The sequence below is a fragment of the Leucoraja erinacea genome, chromosome 9, assembly GCF_028641065.1.
Source record: "Leucoraja erinacea ecotype New England chromosome 9, Leri_hhj_1, whole genome shotgun sequence".
NCBI classification, from domain to species: Eukaryota; Metazoa; Chordata; class Chondrichthyes; order Rajiformes; family Rajidae; genus Leucoraja; species Leucoraja erinaceus.
The window spans coordinates 31,404,338-31,430,248 of NC_073385.1; the positions used below are offsets into that span (position 1 = coordinate 31,404,338).

A 25,911-nucleotide genomic window follows, 5' to 3' on the forward strand; every position below is an offset into this window, starting at 1 on the left:
AAGTCGTTGGTGAGACCACACTTGTTTTCTCTGGGGTGCTGCAGTCTGAGGGGAGACTTGAACTGTAGCTGTCGGAAGCTATAACTGTAACTGGAGCTGTAGCTATAGCTTGACCCTCTGTGCAAAAAAATAAACTTGCTCCACACATCTTCTTTAAACTTTGCAACTTTCACCACAAAGCTTCACCCTCTAGACTTTGACATTTCCTCCTAGGAAGAAGATTCTGACTGTATCTATGCCTCTCATAATTTTAGATTCTTCTATCATGCCTCCCCTCAATCTCCAGCACTCCAGAGAAAACATTTTTTAGAATTTGTAATTCCAGGGTTTAATGGTCATGATGTGGCACCAGATTGTGTAAGATACTGCATGTTGTAGACCAGGGGCCTCCAAACTTTTCAGTATGAGGGCCTAATTATATATTTGGCACACCTTTGCAGGCCGTAGGAAAAAATAAATGTCAGTTTTATAAATGTAAACTCTCTCCCTCTCCATCCCTCTCCCCCCCCCCCTCCCCCTCCCCCCTCTCCCTCTCCCATCTCTCCCTCTCTCCCCTCCCTCTTTCTCTCTCCTCTCTCTCTCCCACTCCCCCCTCTCTCTCTCTCTCTCTCTCTCTCTCTCTCTCTCTCTCTCTCTCTCTCTCTCTCTCTCTCGGTCTCGCTCTCTCTATTTCTCTTTGACCTTCCCCTTTAGAAACCTTTCGAAACAATATGTCTATCTCTCAATTTCATTCCCACACTCGCTCTCTCTCTGACTGTCTCTCTCTCTCTTGCGCTCTCTCTCTCTCTCTCTCTCTCTCTATGACTTTCTCTCTGACTGTCTCTCTGACTGTCTCTCTGACTGTCTCTCTGACTGTCTCTATGACTTTCTCTCTGACTGTCTCTCTGACTGTCTCTCTGACTGTCTCTCTGTCTGTCTGTCTCTCTGTCTCTCTCTCTCTCTCTCTCTCAGTCTCTCTCTCTGGGCGACGATGTCGGGTGGGGGGTGAGCGTCCCTGGAGCCGAAGGAGCGGGAGAGCGAGGCCGGTGCTCCAAGGGAGCGGGAGGGAGAGGGTTAAAGCCGGTGCAAGGGCCGGGAGCGGGGAGACACGCGGCTATTCCCCTGGCTCCAGGATGCTCACTGCCGCACCTCGGGACAGAAAAGGAAACTTACCCGTGGAGCTGTCGGGTCCCTGAGGGGGAAAAAAGATTTTGACGCCAGTCAAGTAAAGACGGGATGGGCGGGGCAAGTGGGGGCGCTGTTTTATCTCGTTAGCACAGAACCCGCTAAATAGCCCGCTGCACGGAATATGTTTGGGAGCTTGCTGCGGGCTGGATAAAATCTCGTGGCAGGCCAGATGTGGCCCGCGGGCCATAGTTTGGAGACCCCTGTTATAGACAACCAGAGGGAAAAACATAGAAAAATAGGTTCTGCAGGCCATTTGGCACTACGTTCAATATGATCATGGCTGATCATCTAAAATCAGTACCCTGTTCCTGCTTTTTTCCCCCATATCCCTAGATTCCTTTAGCCCTAAGAGCTAAATCTAACTCTCCACCACTGTCACTATTTTAAAGTTGGAATAGTATACATTTCCCCAGAAATGAACAAAGCACTTTGTGCAGGCCTGGGTGTTTGAAGACCCACATAAAAATCTTTGAGGATTTTACGTTACTTGGATATTTAAGTGCACTTTGTCCAGATGACTGTCATTATTTCATTCATTCTTAGAAAATAAAACGGATCACGTGATCTCATTTTACTATGACTTTCTATCTGCTATTGCCATTCTCTATAAACTATTGCCATCATGTTTTCTTATTCCCACAGATAATCTATCCCTTAACCTCTTCTTCCTACTGTCGTCAAGAACCCCCCATCAAATGTACCTCTGACAAAATCTTCAGTCACACCTCCTTTGCCTTTGGCTGATCTGATTAGATAGCATGCAAAACAAGGCTTATTACTGTACCTGGATACATGTGACAATAAACCTAAACCTATGTGCCCATTTCACTGGGGGGGGGGGGTAAAGATTCAAGTAAACATCGAATTATTTTAACCTCGCTGCACTTAAGAGGTTGGCCATATTGCCGTGAAGAATAACTCAGCAGAAACCAGGCACTGCCTACGAAAATGTATCACCTCTCAAAAATTGAATGACAGATTGTACCCAGCTGATGATGTTTAATTTTCACTGGCTGTTTACTGTAGCATTGACATGAGTCCGTTTCTGGGTAGGTTTAAGGATTATAGAAAAACATAGAAATTACACTGTTTTATCTATTAAAATGTAGTCATCATTTTTACAAATCAAATGACTGATACTTGATTGTTTTTAAAATTTCATCTTTTTGCTAACAGCTGTTGATAAATCACTTCATTTTCATATTAACTTTAATTTCTCTTGATTAGACATATGCTGGGTGATGTAAAATTAGATTTGGGGTAAAATCCTTTATCAGACAAATTATAATGTTTGAAATGAATGCCGACATAATTTACTGAGGCACTGCTGCTTTGTCACAAATCAAACCTTCCTCATAGATTGTATTTAGAATCGATAGTCAGCCATATTGGTCATCAACAGAAGCTGTGCTAGCATGCACAGTGCTCCCATTTTTATCTCCTGCTTAAAACCGTTGCTTAGCAACCCTCAGCTCAGCTACATCTTCGATAGAATCCTAAATAACTGTCGACGTAGTGCAATGGAAAAATACCATGCAATAGCAGCCAGTGCTGAGAGTGAACTGGAGAAGGACCACAAAGAGCATAAAATAATTGAACAAGTTACCCAGCAATTTTTCACATCTGCCACTGAAACCATTAATGGCTTCAATTGGCCTAATGTTGGAGTTCAAATACATTCCTGAGAAAATATTAGTTTGGGCTGCCAAGAATAGATCAAAGATTTATTCTGCAGTACAAAGTGCAGTAAACTTAAATTCTTCCCTGAACAAGAAAGTTTATGGCAATATATTGTATTTTTTTTTTTACTTCCCAGACATGTTTATTGCTGCGCATATGTTATATTTCAAATGGGTCATTTTGACTTGTAACAATTTATTTATCGAAGTCCTGCTGCAGGTTTTTTGGAAGACTCTCAGGTTTACCTTAGCTGATAAAATGTAGACCCAAGAAACTGCGGATGGTGGTTTACAAAAAACCCCACAAAGTCCTGGAATAACTCAGTGGGACAGGCAGTATCTCCGGAAGACATGGATAGGTGACGATTCGAGTAAATGGTGAGGTGACCTGAATGTCACCTATCCATGTATTCCAGAGATGATGCCTGATCCCGCAGAGTTAGTCCAGCACTTTGTAATTTTTTTTTACAATGGACGATGTCAGTTTTCCCATTTGATTGCAGCAGTTTAATTCCAGAAATTCTTCAGGTGAATGATTAACATGACAAAGCTTACTGCTTAAAAACAATCAACACCAAAGTATGCTGCTAAGTAATTGGGTCACATTCCCAAAAGTTTAAATAGTTCCACTGCCTTCAATTGTATGTGGTTCACTGCACAGGGGAAAATATTGATATGAGCATAAATTCTGTTCAAAACTGCTAACATGTGGGTTTGTTCTGTGGACCACTGAAAACATTGCACCAGCTGAAGAATGTGTGGAATTGCACAGGTTTGGAACACTGCTCAGTAGTCAGTTTACTTATTGGAATTGTCAAATAAATGCTACAGTAAAAAGAAGGGAACAGGGACATACACCAGATCAGATCTCATCCTAAACTAATATTTGGGAAGGGTGAAACCGATTCAAGCAACTTGTCTGGGTTTAGTGAGATCACGGCTGGGTCAGAGGCACCACTGTATTGCCAAACAAGAACATGCATCTGGAACCGATGCCTTTCCAAGTCGGCTTGCCAAGCCAGATGGGACCAGCATGCATCGCATGCCGTTTTTCATCCAGTCATTTGGAATACTGAAGCCCATAACCGGAGTCCAGAAATTATGACCGTTGCAGATCCCCAGTTACAAGTAAAATATAGTTATGTAGCCATACTCCCTTTATATCTTTTGCAATTTTCTCTTTTGAAATATACGTTTTGTACTCAGCAAAACACTAAAACGTACTTCCATGTTTTTCCTTCCGGCCATAGCTGAATAGGTTCCACAGTAACCTGCCAACTTACTGAGCATGTTAACATGTGGAAATAATTTGAAGTTTGAATCTTGACACAAATCAAAAAAAATTGCTGTGTGGAATAAAAGTATCTTTGTGGTTTGTGCATTTGGACAAAGGTACAGTACCAGATCGTTTCAGTCTTGTAGCCTAGTGTAATCTGAGTTTTTATCCTTTTATTGAATCTTGACTTTCGTATAACTCCACTTGTAGCCAGCTATTATTTCCTGCTGGTCGATGTTTCCATGGAATATACAATTTGTGTGGCGGCCAAATGCAAATCAAATCGCTGAAGTTAGAATGTAGGTTGGAAAAAAGTGAATTTAGAAGGAGCCATTTCAGAAATGTTATATAACCAACCTGACGGCTTCACTGTAGAATATTACAAAGCTTTCTCTGCTCTCCTCGCACCAGTCCTGAGAGATATGTACAATGAGGCGTTTTTACATCGTCGCCTACCGCCCACCTTGTCGTGGGCTACTATCTCCCTAATTCTTAAAAAGGAGAAAGATCCCCTGCTTTGTAGTAGCTATAGACCAATTTCACTCCTGAATGTGGACCTCAAAATCCTCTCTAAAGTTCTTGCGCTCCGTCTTCAACAAGTGATGCCCTTTATTATCTCGTTAGATCAAACAGGGTTTATGCCAGGCCGACAGTCCTTCCACAATACTAGGCGTCTCCTTAACATCATCCATTCACCAAGTAGTGAGACCCCGGAGATAGTGGTCTCCCTCGACGCAGAAAAAGCTTTTGACAGGGTCGAGTGGAAGTACCTATACGAGGCGATGGACAGGTTTGGCCTCGGCAATAGTTTCATTCATTGGGTCAGTCTATTAAACTCGTCCCCGGTGGCCTCAGTACAAACAAACGACACACTGTCGCCCCACTTCCCCCTTCGGAGAGGTACCAGGCAGGGTTGCCCGTTATCACCACTTCTGTTTGCTGTCGCGATAGAGCCCTTGGCGGTTTGGTTACGCTCAGAGAAGGGCTTTAAAGGTATCACACGGTTTGACACAATTCATAAAGTCTCATTGTATGCGGATGACCTGCTCCTGTACATCTCGAATCCAGTCAGCTCTCTCCCTGTGATTACGAATATTTTAGAACGGTTCGGTGCGTACTCTGGTTATAAACTTAACTACCAAAAAAGTGAACTATTACTGATTAACTCATCAGCTAAGCAGCTCCCTCTCTCTTTAACCTCATTTAAATGGGCGGAGGACGGATTTCGCTACCTCGGCGTTTTTATCACAATACCTATATTTGATATGTTCCGCACAAACTTCATGCCTCTGGTTGAGAAAGCTGAAAGAGACTTTGACCGCTGGTCAGTTTTACCGTTATCCCTCGCGGCCCGGATAAATCTGGTCAAGATGGTCGTCCTACCCAAATTCCTGTACCTTTTCCAGCATGTTCCTATATTTATCACTAAATCTTTTTTTTGATAAATTAGAAAGGAGAATATCTAAATTTTTATGGGGCAGCAAACCGGCCAGAATTCAAAAGACGGTACTACAGTCTCCTAAGAGTGACGGCGGTTTGGCACTTCCTGACTTTAGGCGATACTACTGGGCTGCTAACTTGCACAAACTCCTGTACTGGATGAATGATGATTGCGACCACCTACCGACCTGGGTACACATGGAAAAGGCGAGTTCACATCTCCCGTTGCGGTCTGTCCTATGCTCTCAACTCCCCCTTTCTATAACATCTGCGGGTGCAGGCCCAATTGCATCCCTCTCGCTCAAGATATGGAGTCAACTTAGGATAAACTTCGGTTTACAAGGCCCCACTGCTTAAAAAAATCACATCTTTAAACGTTCAAGTACAGACTCCGCTTTCAAAACCTGGCATAGTAATGGCATCAGTAGTATCAAAAACCTATACAAGGATGGCATTTTTTCGTCTTTTGCGGAGCTTTCGTCCAACTATAGCCTCCCAAACTCTCACTTTTTTCGTTTTTTCCAGATTAGGGATTTTGTGAAGAAGATATTCCCCCATTTCCCAAATCGTCCCCCTGAAACCCTGACCGATTCCATCCTAGCTCTAGATCCCAACCGGAAGAAATGCATCTCTTTTTTGTACAACTTGTTAGGGTCGGTTATATTGAAATCTCATACCTCATTAAAAGCTGTATGGGAGGGCGAGCTGATTACAAAACTAACAGACCAGCAATGGGACTCTGCCTTGGATTTTGGAGTAGTGCTTTCGACGTGCTAAGCAGAGCCTATGGCCAGACTATTCCTCCAAACCCACTGTCAGCTATTTTTGGTATTCCTCCCAACACCAACCTCTCTGTTGCGTTGAAGCGGGTCCTGGCTTTTACAACCTTGTTAGCCCGGAGACTGATTTTGCTTAACTGGAGGCTTACCTGTCCCCCGACACACGCCCGCTGGATCAAGGAGGTGCTCTACAACTTAAAGCTTGAAAAACTTAGGTTCTCTCTCAAAGGCTCTACCAAGACATCCCTAGATACATGGAACCCTTTCCTGGAACTTGTTTTAACTCTCTTAACTTGTTTCCGGACTCGGAAGAGGACTGAGTGCCCTCTATCACTGCTCTGTCTTATTGCAGCTGCTATCCCCTCAACCCCTCCCCCCTCCCTCCCCACACTTTTTTTTTCATTTTGTTTATCTTATCGTATTTGTGTGGATGTGTACGTATGTGAGTGTTGTTTGTCCCCGGGTGGCGAGGGTGGGTAAGGGTAAGGGTTTTGAGGGTCGTTTACATACTGTTGTACAATTATGTCCTGACTATCACTGCCTGTTATCATTGTGTGTATGCAAATTGCTGTTAAATTCTAAATTCAAATAAAAAGATTTAAATCAAAATGAATTGCATTAATGTAGCATTTTTACAACATCCTAAGAACTTCACAGTGAAGCGTTGCAATGTAAGAAGCGCAGCAGCTAATTTAAGCATTGCGTGATCTCACAAATAATGGTGAGATAAATGACCAATTAATCTGATTTAGTTTTATTAGTTCAGTGTTATCTAGAAAACACCCGGCTTTGGTTTAATTTATCATCTGACAAATACTATCTCCAACATGTCCCTCAATATTGTATCCTGTTGTCAGCTTGTGTTGTATTCTTAAGTGCCTGACGTGGAGCTTAAACACACAAATATTGGTTCATAGGCGAGTCCTCGACTGTGCCAATAATAAGCTTGAAATAAATGTTGCCCGTTGTGTTTAAGAAGGAACTGCAGATGATGGAAAATCACCAATAAAATATTGCCCTGTCAGTTTTGATCTTTCAATTATTTGTAATTCAAAACTGATGTTTTAATATAAAATATTAGCCACAATGGCAAAGGTGCGTAATGCCCAAATTTATTTTGGAATTTGGAATGGCTTGTAAATCTATAGTTGTGATAGGATTGATTGAAAGACTATTAACCACCAAAATTGCAATGACGTATTGGGAAAGTATAATTTAATGTCAATGCACGAATTGAAAGCAATGCAGACCAACATGATCATGTGCTTTCACTTTATGTTTCAAAGAGACTGATAAATTAAGGATAGGTATGACATGCAGAAAACTTTGACAATAATTAATTGAATTATATTTCAGTGATGAAGCAGAGAAGATTCGCATTGGGAAGACTGTAGATGCCTGGATCACAGTTATTGATAAGGATATTCAGGTATGCTGAGAATTTTAGGCATCAGAAACCCCTTTCCCCTCCACCCCCAACCCTCTCTTTACAACCCCTCCTCCCTTGTACCCACCTGGACACACTAATTGTACCCCCCACCCATCCATCCACCTATATTCCTTCCTCTAGCTTCATCATTTGCAATACCTCAATTATTTTCTCACACCTTCTATCTTTTCATCTCTGGCCTTTGACGACCCATCTGCCTATCACTGTCCTCCACCTGTATCTACTACCAGACTTTGTGCTGCCCCTCATTTCTTCCAGTTTTCTCCACCCCAACAAAGTCTGAAGAAGGGTCCGGACCCGAAACAACGCCTGTCGATGTTCTTCGGAGAGGCTGCCTGACCAGCTGGGTTACTCCAGCATTTTGAGTCTTCTATAATGCTATGTACTGTTTCTTCGCATGGGCCATTTTAGTTTAAAGTCATGCCTGAGCTCTATTTATACCCATTTTTAACTAATAGTTTTATTGGCAATTTCCAGATACTGGCCCTCATGTGGTAAGCAAGAGTTGCCATGTTCACTGGCTTAGAAAAACAATTAATCCCAAGTGGACAAATGACCTGCTAATGCCAATGTCAAAGCAACCTCAGTTGCAATGCATTGAGCTGTTTTTCAATGTAATAGCATTACAGTTGCATATGCCATTTGCATAGTCCGAATACCTGTCTTTGCATCTTTATTTTTTCCTTAGTTATCACAAACTTTTAAAGAAGTTCATATTGTGTAGAAATATAAACAGTGAAGTAGGCATTGAAAATAGAAATGCTGAGACCTTTATGGAATTTTTCATTTATGAAAATAGAAATGCTGAGACCTGTTGTACCAATGTCTGCTGGATCTCCTGATTGCTAGTCATTTGAACTGCCTGACCGATGCCCATACCGACATTCTATTTATGGCTAGAGTGAGGCCATACACAAAGTAGTGGAAAGGCACCACAAATTCTGCTTGGGTATCTTACAACCCAAAGGTACGAACAATGAATTTTCAAATTTTTGGTAACAGCAACTCTCCACTTCCAACCCCTCCTTCCCTGTACCCCATCCAGGTGGCACTATTTCTTCCAATATCCCTCCCCCTCCTCCTCCTGGCCCCTTCCACCTACATCCCTTCCTCTGGCTTCACATTTCACTCCTCTCCTTATCTGACACCTTTTCATCTCTGTCCACCCATCTGCCAAACAAAACCACCCTCACCTGTATGTACCGATCACTTGCCAGGCTTTGTGCCACCAGCACCTAGTTTCTAGATTTCATGCCCTCCCCACTACTATTAGTCTGATGAAGTGTCCCAACCCAAAATGTCACCTTTCCATGTCTTCCAGAAATGCTGCTTGACGCAAACATAGACACAAAATGCTGGAGTAATTCAGCGGGCCAGGCAGCATCTCGAGAGAAAAGGAATAGGTAACGTTTCGGGTCAGAACCTTTGATCAGATTCCATCCTTCCTGTGGTCATCTGTTGCCGGCCCTGTTTTGTTCTGGCCGTCTCTATCTTCCAGTCTGAAAATGGGTTCTGACCCGAAACATTGGCTATTCTTTTCTCCAGCGATGTTGCCTGACCCGCTAAGTTATTCCAGCATTTTGTAACTATCGTCAGTATAAACCAGCATCTGCAGTTCCTTCTTACACCTACTGATTGATTCTTGCAATTTGTGTTTTTTTATAAACTAGCATCTGCAGTTCCTTGTGTCGTCTCATTATCACTGTTGTCACCTTTAATGGCATTGTTGGATACACAAAAGAACTGAGGGTCCAAATCTTGTGCGAATGACTTGTTCCTGATATTGCTTTGCCACAAAGGTCTGGCTTGTTACAAGATGAGTTCTGGTGGAGGTATTTGGCAAAAGGAATATGTCGCCATGGAGTATTTTCAGTTTACTGATTGGTTTGTAATTTCTGGCTGATGGTTCATGTCTGGGCATTTCAACCTCTGTCTGATTTACAAGGTTAAGTTTGGTTACGGAGGATGAGAAATATTTGCTAGTGCTGCTGTTAAATTGTTCGCAATTATAGAAGGTATTTTTGGCCTGTCTAGAAATTAAGAGACGAGGAGGAGGATTTGGGAGGAGGGAAAGCAGGAGAAAAAATGGAAGAAGCAGTATCTGCGCTGAAGTAATTGTGGTGGAGCACACACCCATTGTGTAAGAAGTACTTTGCACTCACAATGGAGTCTTGTCACCGAATAAGGTCAACTTTGTCCTTTGAAATTAATTTCCTTTATTGTCATTCAGACCTTTCGGTCTGAACGAAATTTCGTGCCTGTAGTCATACATATAATAATAAATAACAAAAACACACAATAAACACAATTTAACATCCACCACAGTGAGTTCACCAGACACCTCCTCACTGTGATGGAAGGCAAAAGTCTTAAAGTCTCTGTCTCTTCCCTCCTTGTTCTCCCTCTGCGCTGAGGCGATCCAGGCTTCCGTTGTTGTGACCCCGCCTGGTGATGGTAAGTCCGTCCCGCAGCTCAACCGTGCTCCGCGAACGGGCCGGTTCAAACTCCGTGGCCCGGGGTGGTCGAAGCTGCCAAAGCTGCCGCCCTCCAGTCCAGCGGATGCAGCTGTAGTTGCAGGAGCTCCGGAAAAACAGGTCACCAACCAGGGAGGAGGGGGGAAAGAGGAGGGAGGAGGGGAGGGGGGAGGAGGGGAGAGAAAGTAGAGGAGCGGGAGAAGAGGGGGGTAGAGAGAAGCGTGGGAGGGGGGAACGGAGGGGGGTGGATGGGAGAGGGGAGGGTGGTGGGGAGGGGCTACGTGGGGCAGAGGGGGGAGAGAGGGAGAGTGGAGGGGGGAGATAGGGAGGTAGAGGGAAGGGGGGGAGAGAGTAGAGGGGAGAGGGTAGAGGGTAGAGGGAAGAGAGGGAGAGAGGAGGGGGGGGGGGGGGGGGGGGGAAGAGGGAGAGAGGGGGGAAGAGAGAGAGAGGGGGGGAAGAGAGAGAGAGGAGTGGGGCAGGGCGGCAGGTCGCAGGGGCCCGAGCGAGATCGGAGCGATCCGAGGACCAAAGATCCTATAGTGAGCTATAGTCTCTTTACTGAGGACTGCCAAAAGCTTCCGCCAGCGTTACAGAGGATCGGGCCATGGACACGGACCAAGAGGAGGTTATCCCCTGTGACGGGCAGAGAGGAGAGGGGAGGAGGTTATCCCCTGTGACGGGCGAGTGAGTGGGCTGCGAACAACGGAGAGAGACTATCTGGAAACCGGCCCGACTCTGTGGAAACCGGCAGCTGAGTGAGCGGGCGGGGGATGGGAGGGGCGGGGCTTCAGAAGCTGCACGGGCAGCGCGGAGAAGCTTCAGCGCGTGAGCGCCTCTGACCTCGCGATTGAGCAGAACAAAGATCCTATAGTGGAGCCAAGCTGTAGGATATTTGCTGCAGAACGTTCTCAAACTGTCTGCACCTTTTGATGAACGGGGCGGAGGGCTAAAGTACCTTGTGGAAAACTGCGCATGCGCGTTGACAGCAGCTGCATTCATCCAGAGCATTGGGGGTGTGGGGGCGGGGCCACGAGGAAAGGCATTGTGAGGTCAGCAGCTGGGCAACCTTAATATTTTTTTTTAAATGTCAGTTTGGTGATAAATTTTAGTAAATATCTCGGGAAATAATGGACCATATTTATAGAGGATTGGATTTTTGAAATCACAAGGAAAATTTCTACCAGAAATAAAACAATTAAAGGAAAGAGAATGCTATGTTGTGCTTGCAACACAGGTGTGCCAGAATTTAAGGTACATTTTCTTTCAGCCTCTTTATCACCAACCTAGCGTTTTTTTCCAACCTGAAGGGTTACAACATCCTCCATGTGTGTCTGGTTTGTGACCATGGTCACGACGTCCATACCTTGTATTCAGACCAAAGTTGGTATTCATTCATCCTGCCTTTATGCCAGTATGTCAAACCGTAAGCTGGCAGGTGGATGATTACAGATATACCCTACAGATATAACTTGTGGCTTCTAACACCAAGATGGACACAATTGCAAAGCTTATCTATAATGAGATCACAGCCGTGACTAGCATCTCATTCAAACAATATGAACCTTAATTCATATTACTGGACTGCGCAATTCATCTTTATTTTGACAAAACACAATTACAGTTCCCACTACTGTACCTACCGATCGTGGGTTTGATCCTCGTATCTGCCTGACTAAGCCCTCCTAGCCTCGCTCAAGCAGAGACACTCCAGAAGGTTACGCAGTCCTAAGCGTTCTCCCAGAAGATCGACATCGGACCTCTTGGGAGCGGACTTTTATAGGTCCCCCAAGACTTGAGGGGCCGAACCACATGGGGGTGGTCTCTTTACAGTCCTAGATGGAAGCAAACAAGAATAAGCATTGAAACGTGTGCCCTGAGATTCAAACAGTTTCTCCAAGGCTCAACAGTTCAACCAATCATCGATTAGCAGGATGACCGTCTTGCACCATTATTTATACTATTTACAATGCTTTTGCAGCGATCCAATCGAAATGATGCATTTGAGGGTCGTTTGCAAAACTGCTATACATTTTATCAATTTAGGAGAAACAAGGAGAACACCTGGACCCCTCACCATCCTGCAGACCAGTCTGAGCCTAGATTGCTGGCACTATCCAAAGCCTGTAATGTTCAGCTGACAAGGGTTAAGCAATTCTGACAAGTGCAGGGATCCTCCATTTTATGGTGTCTCGAATTTGGCAATTATTAATAATTAGACACATCCTATCTGCTCAAACAGAGAGGGGGGGGGTGGGAGAGGAGATGTGGGTGGGAGAGGAGAGGGGAGAGAGAGAAAGAGAGAAAGAGAGAGGGATAGGGGGAGAGAGAGAGAGAGAGAAAGAGAGAGAGAGAGAGAGGGAGGGATAGGGGGAGAGAGAGAGAGGGAGAGAGTGCCTTTTTACTTCAACCCAAACCCAAACAACCATTTGCAGGCAGTGCTTTTTTTTTACCTCTAACCATATTTCATTTTCAAACCAAATTAAGGGTACTCACAGTGCTGTAGATATTTGTTCAGTGTCATTCAGAGTGACAGAGACTAATTGACAGAGCTCCATCTTGCAGAGATTAATTGAGGCACACCATTTCCTGGTTTTATAGTCCCTCCATGCCGCCAGCGGAGGCAGCAGAGAGAATGGGGAATTTTGTAAAAACATTAATATCTCTGTCATTATTCATCGACGGGAAAAATCCTCGGCACACATGCGGCGGAGGGGGGCTCTGAGCGAGGTGGCCAAAAATGACGGCCGTAGATGGCAGCGTTCTCTCGGAAATTGCAGCACAGTAGGGCAAAAGCAGTCAAGAACAGAGATTTAGTAATATAAGATATAAAATGATGATGGGCATAAGTGATCCAAATCTTGCTAAAATGATGATGGGCATAAATAAACTAAGTGGGACAAATCTTTTTCCCAGGGTAGCAAAGTCAGTAAGACTGGAGGGCAAAGGTTTAAGATAAGCAGGGAAAGATTTAGAAGAGACCAGAAGGGCATTTTCTTTCCACAGAGAGGATGGACAGTGTATGGACAAGCTATCAAGAAACTATAGAGACAGATGTAATTACAACATTTTAAAGAGATTTAAACAGGTACATGGTTAGGAAAGGTTTGGAGGCATATGGGCCAAACACGGGCAAATGGGATTAGCTTGCTAAGACAACTTGGTCGGGATGGTGGAGTTGGGCCTAAGGGCCTGTTTGTGTGCTCCATAACTATGATTCTGAGACTGGGATCCTGTTATGGACATGTCGCAATGGACTACATTTACTTTTTTTGAGTGGAACCTCAATGAGGGTCGATTGGAATTGATGTATGGTTTGCTTGGATTTTAGTAGGCTGGTTCACAAATTGTCACATAATTACTGTACAAGTGAAAATCTGTTGGATCTGAAGGAACATATCAAGTAGAGTGCGTAGGATGCCAATTGATCAATATTACTGGGGGGCAGTTTGCAGTGGGATTCATTCCTGGATCAATTCTCCTTGGTTCTTGGATGTCACCGGTTTGGATTAAATATAACAAGTTTGTAGGTTATGCCAAAATTGTCTGTCTGGTTGATAAGAAGGCTGTAGACTGGGTTTTCTAAATGTGCAGAATAGTTGTAAGTAAATTTCAACCCAGAGAGGTGGGAAGTCATGCTTTTTGGAGGCCAAATAAGGCTTGGAAATACAAAACATGTCAGGCCGTGAAAAGTACAGAGGAACATGCCCAATGAAATTAGCAGCATAAGTGGATAATCCACTGAGGAAGGCATTTGAAAAATACTTCATTAACTGTGAAATGGAATATGTGCACAGTGAGAGCATGATAAGGATTGTATAAAACACGTTAGGATGCGGTTTGAATACAACAAGAAATTTTAGCTATCACATGAAAGGAAGGATGCGATCTCATTAGGCACCAATCAGAAAAAGATTTATGATGCTGTTGCTGGTGATAGAGATTTAGTCATGAGGAAAGCTTGGCTAGACTAAGTTTATTTTGATTTGGTACAAGATTTGATTTGAGATTTATTTGACGCATATATTTTATATGTGAGACCTAAATAAGATGTAAAGGAAGGACATATTTTCCTTTTCAGTGAGCCAGTAATTAGGGGAGTTTGAGATTAGGTAATAGATAAAAGGATTAGAAGAACATTTAGGAGAAAATAAATTCTCCCAGTCTGTAACATGCTACCTGAAAAACGCCAGCACAATTAAAAAGTATTTAAATGGATGCTTCCAATGCTATTACCAACAAGGGACTATGTACCAAAAGTTAGAAGATGATCTTGGTTTCAAAAACCTTTTTCGTCTAGGTTGACATAGTGGGTCTGATAGATTCCTTTTATAAGTTTCTATGATTATAAGCTTACTTGACCTGATGCTCCAATTGTGTATTTTCTTACTGACTATAGTTTGCAAAGTGCAGCTTGTTGATGTTATATTGGGGGCACCAGGCACTGAGAATCCACAATCATTATTGGGCCTTGAAGTCCCAAATGCAGTTTGGAACATATTGGTGTAGCCATGACCAATTGGCCATCCTGCCCAACTGAATCAATAGATTTTTGATCTATTTGAGGCGCATTTCACCATGGTGATGTTGGACACAATTGATCCTGCCTTCTCAGTGCTTTAGGAGTAAATGCGGGGAGAGCTTCTAGACTATAGTTAGGAAAAATACATGACTTTTCCCCCTTTAGCGCATTAACTTGCAGTTGACCATATAGAGATAACATTCTGAAGTAAAGTAATTCAGAGCGTTCAATTTGCCAATGCGATGTGATAGCCAGAGAGAGAATGGGACTTGGGAATCAAAGTGGTCAACTCTGTGTGGAGCCACAGGAGATGGGCAAGTCTGAAACGAGTATTTCTCCTCTGTTTTTACTGTGGAGAAAGACATGTGGACTGGGGAACGTGGGGCAGTCAGTGGGAGTGGCCAGAGAGCTGTCAGTATTACAGGTACGGTCGAAGAGGTGCTGAAGTTCCTGATGCGTATGAAGATTGACAAATTTCCCGGGTCTGATATTAACATATCCATGACAATGTGAGAAGCTAGAGAGGAAATTGCAGGTGCACGAGTCGTCATTAAAAAGAGGCGAGGTACTGAAAGACTGGAGGGTGGCAAATGTTGTGCATTTATTCAAAAAGGGCTGCAGGGAAAAGCCTGGGAACTACAGGCCAATGAGCCTAACATAAGTTGTCGGGAAGTCTGAGGGAAAAAAAATACACAGACATTTAGATGGACAAGACCTGATTAAGGATAGTCAGCATAGTTTTGTACGTGGGAGCTCGTGTCTCACAAATCTGATTGCGTTTTCAAGATGTGATAAAGGTTTTGTGGATGTTGTATATATGGATTTTAGTAAGGCATTCAACAAGGTTCAGTATGGTCAGTAGTTCTGGAAGATTAGATCGCATGGGATCCAAGGAGAGATAGCTGAATTGATAGAAATTAGCTTCACAGAAGGCGGCAGGGGGTGATGGTGGATGATTGTTTGCCAGACTGGAGGCCTGTGAGTAGTGGTGTGCCTCAGGGTTGAGTGCTAGGCCCATTGCTGTTTGTCATCTATATCAATGACTTGTATGAGAACGTACATGGCAGTATTAGCAAGTTTACAAATGACACAAAGGTCAATGGTATTGTAGATAGTGAAGATGGTTGTCAAAAATGCAGCAGGATATTGATCATTTGGGCAGGTGGGCTGAGGAATGGTTGATGGAAATTAATATAGGGAAATGTGAGATGTTGAATTTTGGGAAGTCTAACATGAGCAGGACCAACACAGTGCACTGAGGAGTGTTGTAGAACAGAGGGATCTAGGATTGCAGGTACATAGTTCCTTGAAAGTGGTATCACAGGTAGAAAGGCTTTTGGCCTTTATTATGTCTATTTAATATTATGTCTACTGAATATAGTAGTTAGTTTGAGACACTGGTATAACAGTTATACGCTCACTGCAGTTATTGGTGTGCCTGGAAAGAACTTCGGCAAACAAACTTTTACAGTCTTCTGTGATATATTTGGATTTGTTCACTCCTTGCGGTATAGTATCAATGGCAGTATGTATGACATCGGCAGTAAGTGTGGTGATCATTCAGGTCGCTTTGTGTTTTATTTTTTTTAAACTCAGCTGAAAATAAACAAACTGTTAAAACATTCTCACTCTCGCTACTACCATTGCAGTGTCAATCCTTGTGGGTTCATCATTTACATGCCACTGGAATTTAAATCTCGCCCCACACTTCTCCACTTTCTCTCTCACACTCCTCATGAACAGCCACCCGCTACAATAGGCTGAATGGTCCATTCCTTTGTTAATCCTGCCCGCAGTCTCTGATGGGGCCGGTTTCACAGACTTAACCGTGACCGGCCGCGTTTAACCAGGGCTCTGGGAACACGGCATCTAATGGGGATGAGGAGGGTTCCAGAGGGAAGGCAGGGACAACTTAGAATCCGGCAGCAACGTGGCTATGTTAATGGATTCATTCCACAGTGAGTTCAGTTTGGAAATAACACACACCGGTAGATGCGTGGCCACTGGTTTATGAGCTCGATCCAATTATTGACCAACAGGCGGTTGAAACCGTCTGTAAAAGACTCCACAGTGAGACGTGTCCACAGAAGCGGGTGTTCACTCTGATCAATAACTCAGGCACAGTGAACTTCACAATGTAAAACTATTCCAGTCAAAACCATCCATGAGAGCTGCCTTACCCGAGCACTGGGACAACTCTGGGCAAGGTCTCACTGAAGGCAAGAACAACATTCTAGTCACTAAAATAATACGCCTGCGGGCCAGATGATTTTGGGTTACGGTCCGGATCCGGCTCCTGGGCTGTAGGTTGCCAACCCCTGCCTTAATAGAAACATAGAAACATAGAAATTAGGTGCAGGAGTAGGCCATTCGGCCCTTCGAGCCTGCACCGCCATTCAATATGATCATGGCTGATCATCCAACTCAGTATCCCGTACCTGCCTTCTCTCCATACCCCCTGATCCCCTTAGCCACAAGGGCCACATCTAACTCCCTCTTAAATATAGCCAATGAACTGGCCTCAACTACCCTCTGTGGCAGAGAGTTTCAGAGATTCACCACTCTCTGCGTGAAAAAAGTTCTTCTCATCTCGGTTTTAAAGGATTTCCCCTTTATCCTTAAGCTGTGACCCCTTGTCCTGGACTTCCCTAACATCGGGAACAATCTTCCTGCATCTAGCCTGTCCAACCCCTTAAGAATTTTGTAAGTTTCTATAAGATCCCCTCGCAATCTTCTAAATTCTAGACAGTATAAACCAAGTCTATCCAGTCTTTCTTCATAAGACAGTCCTGACATCCCAGGAATCAGTCTGGTGAACCGTCTCTGCACTCCCTCTATGGCAATAATGTCCTTCCTCAGATTTGGAGACCAAAACTGTACGCAATACTCCAGGTGTGGTCTCACCAAGACCCTGTACAACTGCAGTAGAACCTCTCTGCTCCTAAACTCAAATCCTTTTGCAATGAAAGCTAACATACCATTCGCTTTCTTTACTGCCTGCTGCACCTGCATGCCTGCCTTCAATGACTGGTGTACCATGACACCCAGGTCTCGCTGCATCTCCCCTTTTCCCAATCGGCCACCATTTAGATAATAGTCTGCTTTCCTGTTTTTGCCACCAAAATGGATAACCTCACATTTTTCCACATTATACTGCATCTGCCAAACATTTGCCCACTCACCCAGCCTATCCAAGTCACCCTGCAGTCTCCTAGCATCCTCCTCACAGGTAACACTGCCCCCCACTTAGTGTCATCCGCAAACTTGGAGATATTGCCTTCAATTCCCTCATCCAGATCATTAATATATATTGTAAATAGCTGGGGTCCCAGTACTGAGCCTTGGGGTACCCCACTAGTCACTGCCTGCCATTGTGAAAAGGACCCGTTTACTCCTACTCTTTGCTTCCTGTTTGCCAGCCAGTTCTCTATCCACATCAATACTGAACCCCCAATGCCTTGTGCTTTAAGTTTGTATACTAATCTCTTATGTGAGACCTTGTCGAAAGCCTTCTGGAAGTCCAGATACACCACATCCACTGGTTCTCCCCTATCCACACTACTAGTTACATCCTCGAAAAATTCTATAAGATTCGTCAGACATGATTTACCTCTCGTAAATCCATGCTGACTTTGTCCAATGATTTCACCACTTTCCAAATGTGCTGCTATCCCATCTTTAATAACTGACTCTAGCAGTTTCCCCACTACCGATGTTAGACTAACTGGTCTGTAATTCCCCATTTTCTCTCTCCTTCCCTTCTTAAAAAGTGGGGTTACGTTTGCTACCCGCCAATCTTCAGGAACTACTCCAGAATCTAAAGAGTTTTGAAAGATTATTACTAATGCATTCACTATTTCTGGAGCTACTTCCTTAAGTACTCTGGGATGCAGCCTATCTGGCCCTGGGGATTTATCGGCCTTTAATCCATTCAATTTACCCAACACCACTTCCCGGCTAACCTGGATTTCACTCAATTCCTCCAACTCCTTTGACCCGCGGTCCCCTGCTATTTCCGGCAAATTATTTATGTCTTCCTTAGTGAAGACGGAACCAAAGTAGTTATTCAATTGGTCCGCCATATCCTTGTTCCCCATGATCAACTCACGTGTTTCTGACTGCAAGGGACCTACATTTGTTTTAACTAATCTCTTTCTTTTCACATATCTATAAAAACTTTTGCAGTCAGTTTTTATGTTCCCTGCCAGTTTTTCTTTCATAATCTATTTTTCCTTTCCTAATTAAGCCCTTTGTCCTCCTCTGCTGGTCTTGGAATTTCTCCCAGTCCTCCGGTATGCTGCTTTTTCTGGCTAATTTGTACGCATAATCCTTCGCTTTGATACTATCCCTGATTTCCCTTGTTATCCATGGATGTACTACCTTCCCTGATTTATTCTTTTGCCAAACTGGGATGAACAATTTTTGTAGTTCATCCATGCAGTCTTTAAATGTCTTCCATTGCATATCCACCGTCAACCCTTTTAGAATTAATTGCCAGTCAATCTTGGCCAATTCACGTCTCATACCCTCAAAGTTACCTTTCTTTAAGTTCAGAACCATTGTTTCTGAATTAACAATGTCACTCTCCATCCTAATGAAGAACTCAACCATATTATGGTCACTCTTGCCCAAGGGGGCACGTACAACAAGATTGCTAACTAACCCTTCCTCATTACTCAATACCCAGTCTAAAATAGCCTGCTCTCTCGTTGGTTCCTCTACATGTTGATTTAGATAACTATCCCGCATACATTCCAAGAAATCCTCTTCCTCAGCACCGCTGCCAATTTGATTCAAGAGAGAGAGTCAATTTAATTGTCATTTGGACCCCTGGAGGTCCAAACGAAATGCCGTTTCTGCAGCCATACATTACACACAAATAGACCCCAGACACAACATAATTACATTTAACATAAACATCCATCACATAGCTGTGATGGAAGGCCAAATAAACTTCTCTCTCCACTGCACTCTCCCCCCCCCCCCCCCCCCGATGTCAGAGTCAAAGTCATAGCCCCCGGCTGGCGATGGCGATTGTCCCGCGGCCATTAAAGCCACGCCGGGTGGTGCGAGGTCGCACACCGGGTCTTGGTGTTGGAGCCCCCGGTGTGCGCTCGCAGAGTCCGCAGCCATTCCAGCCGCGCGGGGCAGTGATGTTAGGCCCCGCTCCAGGAGCTCTTCGACCCCGCAACTCGGGCGGGAGAAGTCGCCGCCGCAGAAGCCCCGAAAAGCGGTCTCCCCCCAGGGAGCCGTGGGCTCCCGGCGCCGTCGTCCACAGACCTGTAGAGAGCCTCCGACTCTCCGGCAGCAGCAGCAACAGCAGCGCTCCTCCACCGCTCCGGACTCGGCCAGCTCCGCGACGGCAACGGTGAGTCGACACCTGAGTCCCCGGTCTCTTCCTGTTGGAGGCCGCTCCTCGTTGCGGCCTCAATGACGACTGAGACCCGACGAGAAAAGGTCGGGTCTCCAGTGCAGGGAGAGATTCACCCAATCTATATGTAGATTGAAGTCACCCATTATACCCGTTTTGCCTTTGTCGCACGCATTTCTAATTTCCTGTTTGATACCGTCTCCAACTTCACTACTACTGTTAGGTGGCCTGTACACAACACCCACCAGCGTTTTCTGCCCCTTAGTGTTTTGCAGCTCTACCCATACCGATTCCACATCCTCCAAACTAATGTCCTTCCTTTCCATTGCATTAATCCCCTCTCTAACCAGCAACGCTACCCCACCTCCTTTTCCTTTCTGTCTATCCCTCCTGAATATTGAATATCCCTGGATGTTCAGCTCCCAGCCTTGGTCACCCTGGAGCCATGTCTCCGTGATCCCAACTATATCATAGTCATTAATAGCTATCTGCACATTCAACTCATCCACCTTATTACGAATGCTCCTTGCATTGACACAAAGCCTTCAGGCTTGTTTTTACAACACTCTTACCCCTTATACAATTATGTTGAAAAGTGGCCCTTTTTGATTTTTGCCCTGGTTTTGGCAGGCAGATAATGGTACATTAACACCGCATGTAGGTAAAGCATCAGCCCACATCACACTGACATAGTCGCTGCCTGCCTCAGATTAAATATTTTTACACAAAAATTATGAATAAAGATAAGAAAATGTTTCAAACATAAGTAATATTTTCTGATTCCAGTAGCAAACACATTAAGGATTAAATGAAAATAATAAACTTTAACTTTTTGAATTGCAAATTAATGAACTGAACTAGAACTGGGACTGTGTAAGTAGTGTGTGAACAGCAGAACAAGAAAGGAAGCTATTGATGTGACAGAATTCTAGATTAATTAATTGGTAGAATAGTTAATAATTTATGCACAGTTTATACAGCGCTGCGTTCGCTTTTTTGTCCTGAATGACCTTTGGCAAATCCCATGATTCCTTGCGTTTATCGAAATAGCGAACTTGCTTATTCCTCTGAGGATCTGGGCCATGTTAACTGGAATGGCGAGTGCCATATGATCTAAATTCACAGCTGTGTGGGAGAGCACCACTGTGGATCACAGAGCTCAGGATCCAGTAGAAATGGTTTCCTCTTTTCTTGCATCAGGTTGAATTCAGATGCTTTGAGATGGTCACAACTCCCTGTAATAAATTATGAGCTTGCGTAGACGAATGAGAATAATGGGTTCAGTAAAAAGATAGGTTTGTACAAAATACATGGTATTATATAGATTCATAGAATTGTACAGCACAGAAATGGGCACTTTTGGCCCACCTTGTTCTTGTGACCGTGATGTCAATCCAAGCCAATTGTATTTGCCTGCTTTAGGCCTGCATTCCTCTACACATTTCCTATACAAGTTCTTGTCTAAACACCTTATTGGCTTGCTCCAGAAAACCACCACACTCTCTGTGCAAAAAATTACCCTTCACATCTTCTTTAACTATTTTCCCTCTCAACTTAAACCTGTCTGTCTAGTTCTTAACTCCCATGCTCTAAGAACAAGATGTTGAATATCTGCCCTATCTATGCTCCTTTTTACTGAGCCCATGAATCAATGCTCCTCATAATTGTATAAACCTCTGTTTAGTTACCCCTCAGCTGCCTATGTTCCAAAACGAATAAAGCCAGCCTTATGACTACTGCCTTCCATTCTTGGCAAACATTCACATGATGTTCTTCCCCAAGTCCTTGACATTTTTGTGGATCTTCATCACATGAACTTGTTTGGTGGTCATATATTGGAACCACTTCTCCTGCGTGCATGAATCTATAAGCCTTGGTTTTCGACATGGCGTCTGTACTTTACGACGATATGTGGCTTCTGAGATGGCTAAAGAGGCTAATGTGGGAAATGCATATTCTTCCACAAATGGGGCAAGAGTTGGCTGATGGGTGGGCATGTAGTCAGTGTATGAGGTGATGTGCTTCTTCTGCTGCTTCCTCCGGGCTTCCGCGTGCTCCTCAAACATAGTCTAGTTCATCTACCATCTCAAATGCATCGTCTCCACTTTTAATGGTTGTGGGCAGAAGCTCCCAGGAGTTAGTGGGCTTGTTGCAATTGTCTAAGTAAGGTTGAAGCACGCAGTTTGCAGCACAGTGGCACAGCTGGTAGACGCCAGAGATCCAGGCTCGAACCTGACCTCGGCTGCTATCTCAATGGAGTTTGCATGCTCTCCCTGTGACCACGTGGGTTTCCTCCAGTTGCCCTGGTTTCCTCCCACATCTCAAAGACGTGCAGATTTGCAGGTTAATTGAACTCTGAAAAAAAAATGCGGAGACTGGATGTAAAAGTTGGATATCCTGGAACTAGTGTGAGTGAGTGATTAATGGTCAGTATGGATCTGGTGTGCCAAGATGCCAAGAGGCCTTTTTCCACATTGTAGCTTTAAACTAAACTGAACGCCCTTGAATCTTTTCTTCCGTCTACTTGGTAATCTTCTCCTATGACATAGCTCGGAAAAGAGTGACTGTTTTGTAAGCCTGTTGTTAGGCATGCAACAAATGAGATGGCGTGTCTAACATAGCTGCCTGAGAGCGACAGGGACTTAGTGCTGGGGCTGTTGGCTTGAAAAAAGTGATTGACAACTGTGTGTTCAAATTTATGTGTCATCTGCAAACATGTTTTGGGTAACCTTGGTTTTAGAATGGACTCATTGTAGGTCAGACAGTTTCTCATTAATTCTTGGCAGAGTAAGGTCTCTGGAGTACCATCATGAGTGGTTATCCTTTTCAGACCACTTGCTGTTGATAACAAACACTTCTAATGCTCAAGGCTCGAATCAGTGCATTGCCTAATTATTGGAAACTATCGACTAGCTCGAAAATAATTCAAGGCTTTGTTAAAAAGTTCAGCAAATATATTCATATTTGTTAAAACAAATATTTATATTATAGTTTAGCATTGAAATAAAATGTCACTGTAGAGCTTCATTTTAATGATTCTTAATGGAAGCCAATTTTAGATGGTAACATTGATGTACTGCTATGTAGTCTTCTCCAAATATATTTCCTGCTGGGAAAATTGTACATCTGCAGATGTAGTATCATGTCGCAGGATTAGTAAACATTAATTTCTTGTGGCTTAATTGAATTGGCTTTGGGTGGGATGGTATTTTTTTATCATCCTAGTCTCATCTGTTTTAAGAATACTTCTTGGGCTATTTGCTACCACATCTGTAAGAACCAAACATTGTTCCAATTGGATAACTGCTCAATCATATACTCCATTGTCATATTGAGCTATTTAATCATGACTGTAATGTGCTTCCTATCGTGCATGGGCTTGACAAATCAGTGGGCAGCCCGATGGATGAATGCTGAACTGTTCTATTTGGGGTAGAAGCCCAGAAGACTTGAGAATTGTTCAATTCAATTCCGGTTCACAATTATTCTCAGTAAGGTTAAACTTGATAGCATACATACAGCACCATATGTAACAGTCTTCAGAAATGTATTAACCATTATTACCCAGACTTAATTGCTAGGCACAATTTATCATCTGATCTGGCTATATTTATGATTGTTTATGATTGTTATGAAGGAATTTCTCCAGTCTAAATTTTCACTTTGGTGACTTGATTAGATGCTTTCAATGTGATGAATTATGAAGATCATATCCCACCTAGCGGCTCCTACAGTACTTGCTTTGATGTGTGTAGGAAAGAACTGCAGATGCTAGTTTAAATCGAAGGAAGACACAAAATGCTGGAGTAACTCAGCGGGACGGGCAGCATCTCTGGAGAGAAGGAATGGATGACATTTCGGGTCGAGACCTTTCTTCAGACTGATGTCAGGGGAGTGGGCAGGACAGAGATAGAATGTAGTCAGACCAGCCTTATTGTCTCCAACGACATTCTATCTCTGTCCCACCCAAAGATCATACAGCGAGCAAGATAGTCCACTTGACAAAAAAGACATAGTACGGTCATGGGCAGATTCATGGGTAATTTTCGCCCCGTATTTCCGTAACCGGCTTCCGTCTCCGCACCAAAGATCCCAAAGCGGAGCAAAGATACTAGTGCGGAGACGGAAGCCGGTTACGGAAACATCCTTGTAAAAATCAAAGATCTTTGGTAAAAATCTTCTAATTTTCTTTCTGCCTCACAATTAAAGGCAAAAATATGCCTATGTTCCTTCTACAGCTTGTGGGAAGTCTGACCCAGATCAGCACGGCTGGGATGCCAGGGTAAAGTTACGGGAAGGTTTGCAATGTATTTTTGTGTAATGTTGTCCCTTGTCTGGGTCTTGTGTCTGAAATAAAGTTTATCATTATATATAAAAATCTGGAGAAATAGATATTGTGTGTTATCTGATTAAACACATCTATATCACATTCATATATGTGTGTATGTGTGTTCTTTCCTACACATTCTAATCAGTTGTATGCTTGCTGAATAAAACCATCCTTAAGTTATACATAATTTTTTATTCTAGCTCAAAACAATTTTTATTTTGTTAAATACTTCATTTGCATAATCCCACCATTACAGACAGATCTCATTCCACTCTCTGGCTATTGGGAAGACCAGACCCATTTTATTGTTGAAAAACAATTCTATAGACACAAAAAATCATTGAGGAATATTAAGGAACATTCCAAGAGTAGAGCAACTGGAATCTTCATATTGCTATTATTTTTCCAAATACCGCAGTTGTGAACAGTGTGATTAGATGAATTACAGTGTGCGAGAGTAATACAAAAATCAACTCAAACACAGCACACGAGCCATTTAAAAAGAAATGTTTAAAAAAAACCATTAAAAAAGACAATTAACATAATCATAATTTGTTAACATCCTTGCAGTATAATGTGGATAAATGTGAGGTTATCCATTTTGGTGGCAAAAACGGGAAAGCAGACTATTATCTAAATGGTGGCCGATTGGGAAAGGGGGAGATGCAGCGAGACCTGGGTGTCATGGTACACCAGTCATTGAAGGTAGGCATGCAGGTGCAGCAGGCAGTAAAGAAAGCGAATGGTATGTTAGCTTTCATTGCAAAAGGATTTGAGTATAGGAGTAGGGAGGTTCTACTGCAGTTGTACAGGGTCTTGGTGAGACCACACCTGGAGTATTGCATACAGTTTTGGTCTCCAAATCTGAGGAAAGACATTCTTGCCATAGAGGGAGTGCAGAGACGGTTCACCAGACTGATTCCTGGGATGTCAGGACTGTCTTATGAAGAAAGACTGGATAGACTTGGTTTATACTCTCTAGAATTTAGGAGATTGAGAGGGGATCTTATAGAAACTTACAAAATTCTTAAGGGGTTGGACAGGCTAGATGCAGGAAGATTGTTCCCGATGTTAGGGAAGTCCAGGACAAGGGGTCACAGCTTAAGGATAAAGGGGAAATCCTTTAAAACCGAGATGAGAAGAACTTTTTTCACACAGAGAGTGGTGAATCTCTGGAACTCTCTGCCACAGAGGGTAGTTGAGGCCAGTTCATTGGCTATATTTAAGAGGGAGTTAGATGTGGCCCTTGTGGCTAAGGGGATCAGGGGGTATGGAGAGAAGGCAGGTACGGGATACTGAGTTGGATGATCAGCCATGATCATATTGAATATCGGTGCAGGCTCGAAGGGCCGAATGGCCTACTCCTGCACCTAATTTCTATGTTTCTATGTAACATATTAATCTTTAACAAAATTTAACAGAATTA

At 43.5% G+C, this 25,911-nt stretch overlaps 1 protein-coding gene across 3 annotated transcripts in view; it reads left to right on the forward strand.

Moving 5' to 3' along the window:
- The window catches only part of kiaa0586 (KIAA0586 ortholog), a 378,726-nt gene that overhangs the window by 161,691 nt on the left and 191,124 nt on the right, over positions 1-25,911 (forward strand). For all 3 annotated transcript variants that reach the window (XM_055640495.1, XM_055640493.1, XM_055640494.1), the window contains one exon: positions 7,698-7,770. In XM_055640495.1, the coding sequence (XP_055496470.1) occupies positions 7,698-7,770 (73 nt within the window). The remainder of the gene's footprint in view (positions 1-7,697; positions 7,771-25,911) is intronic.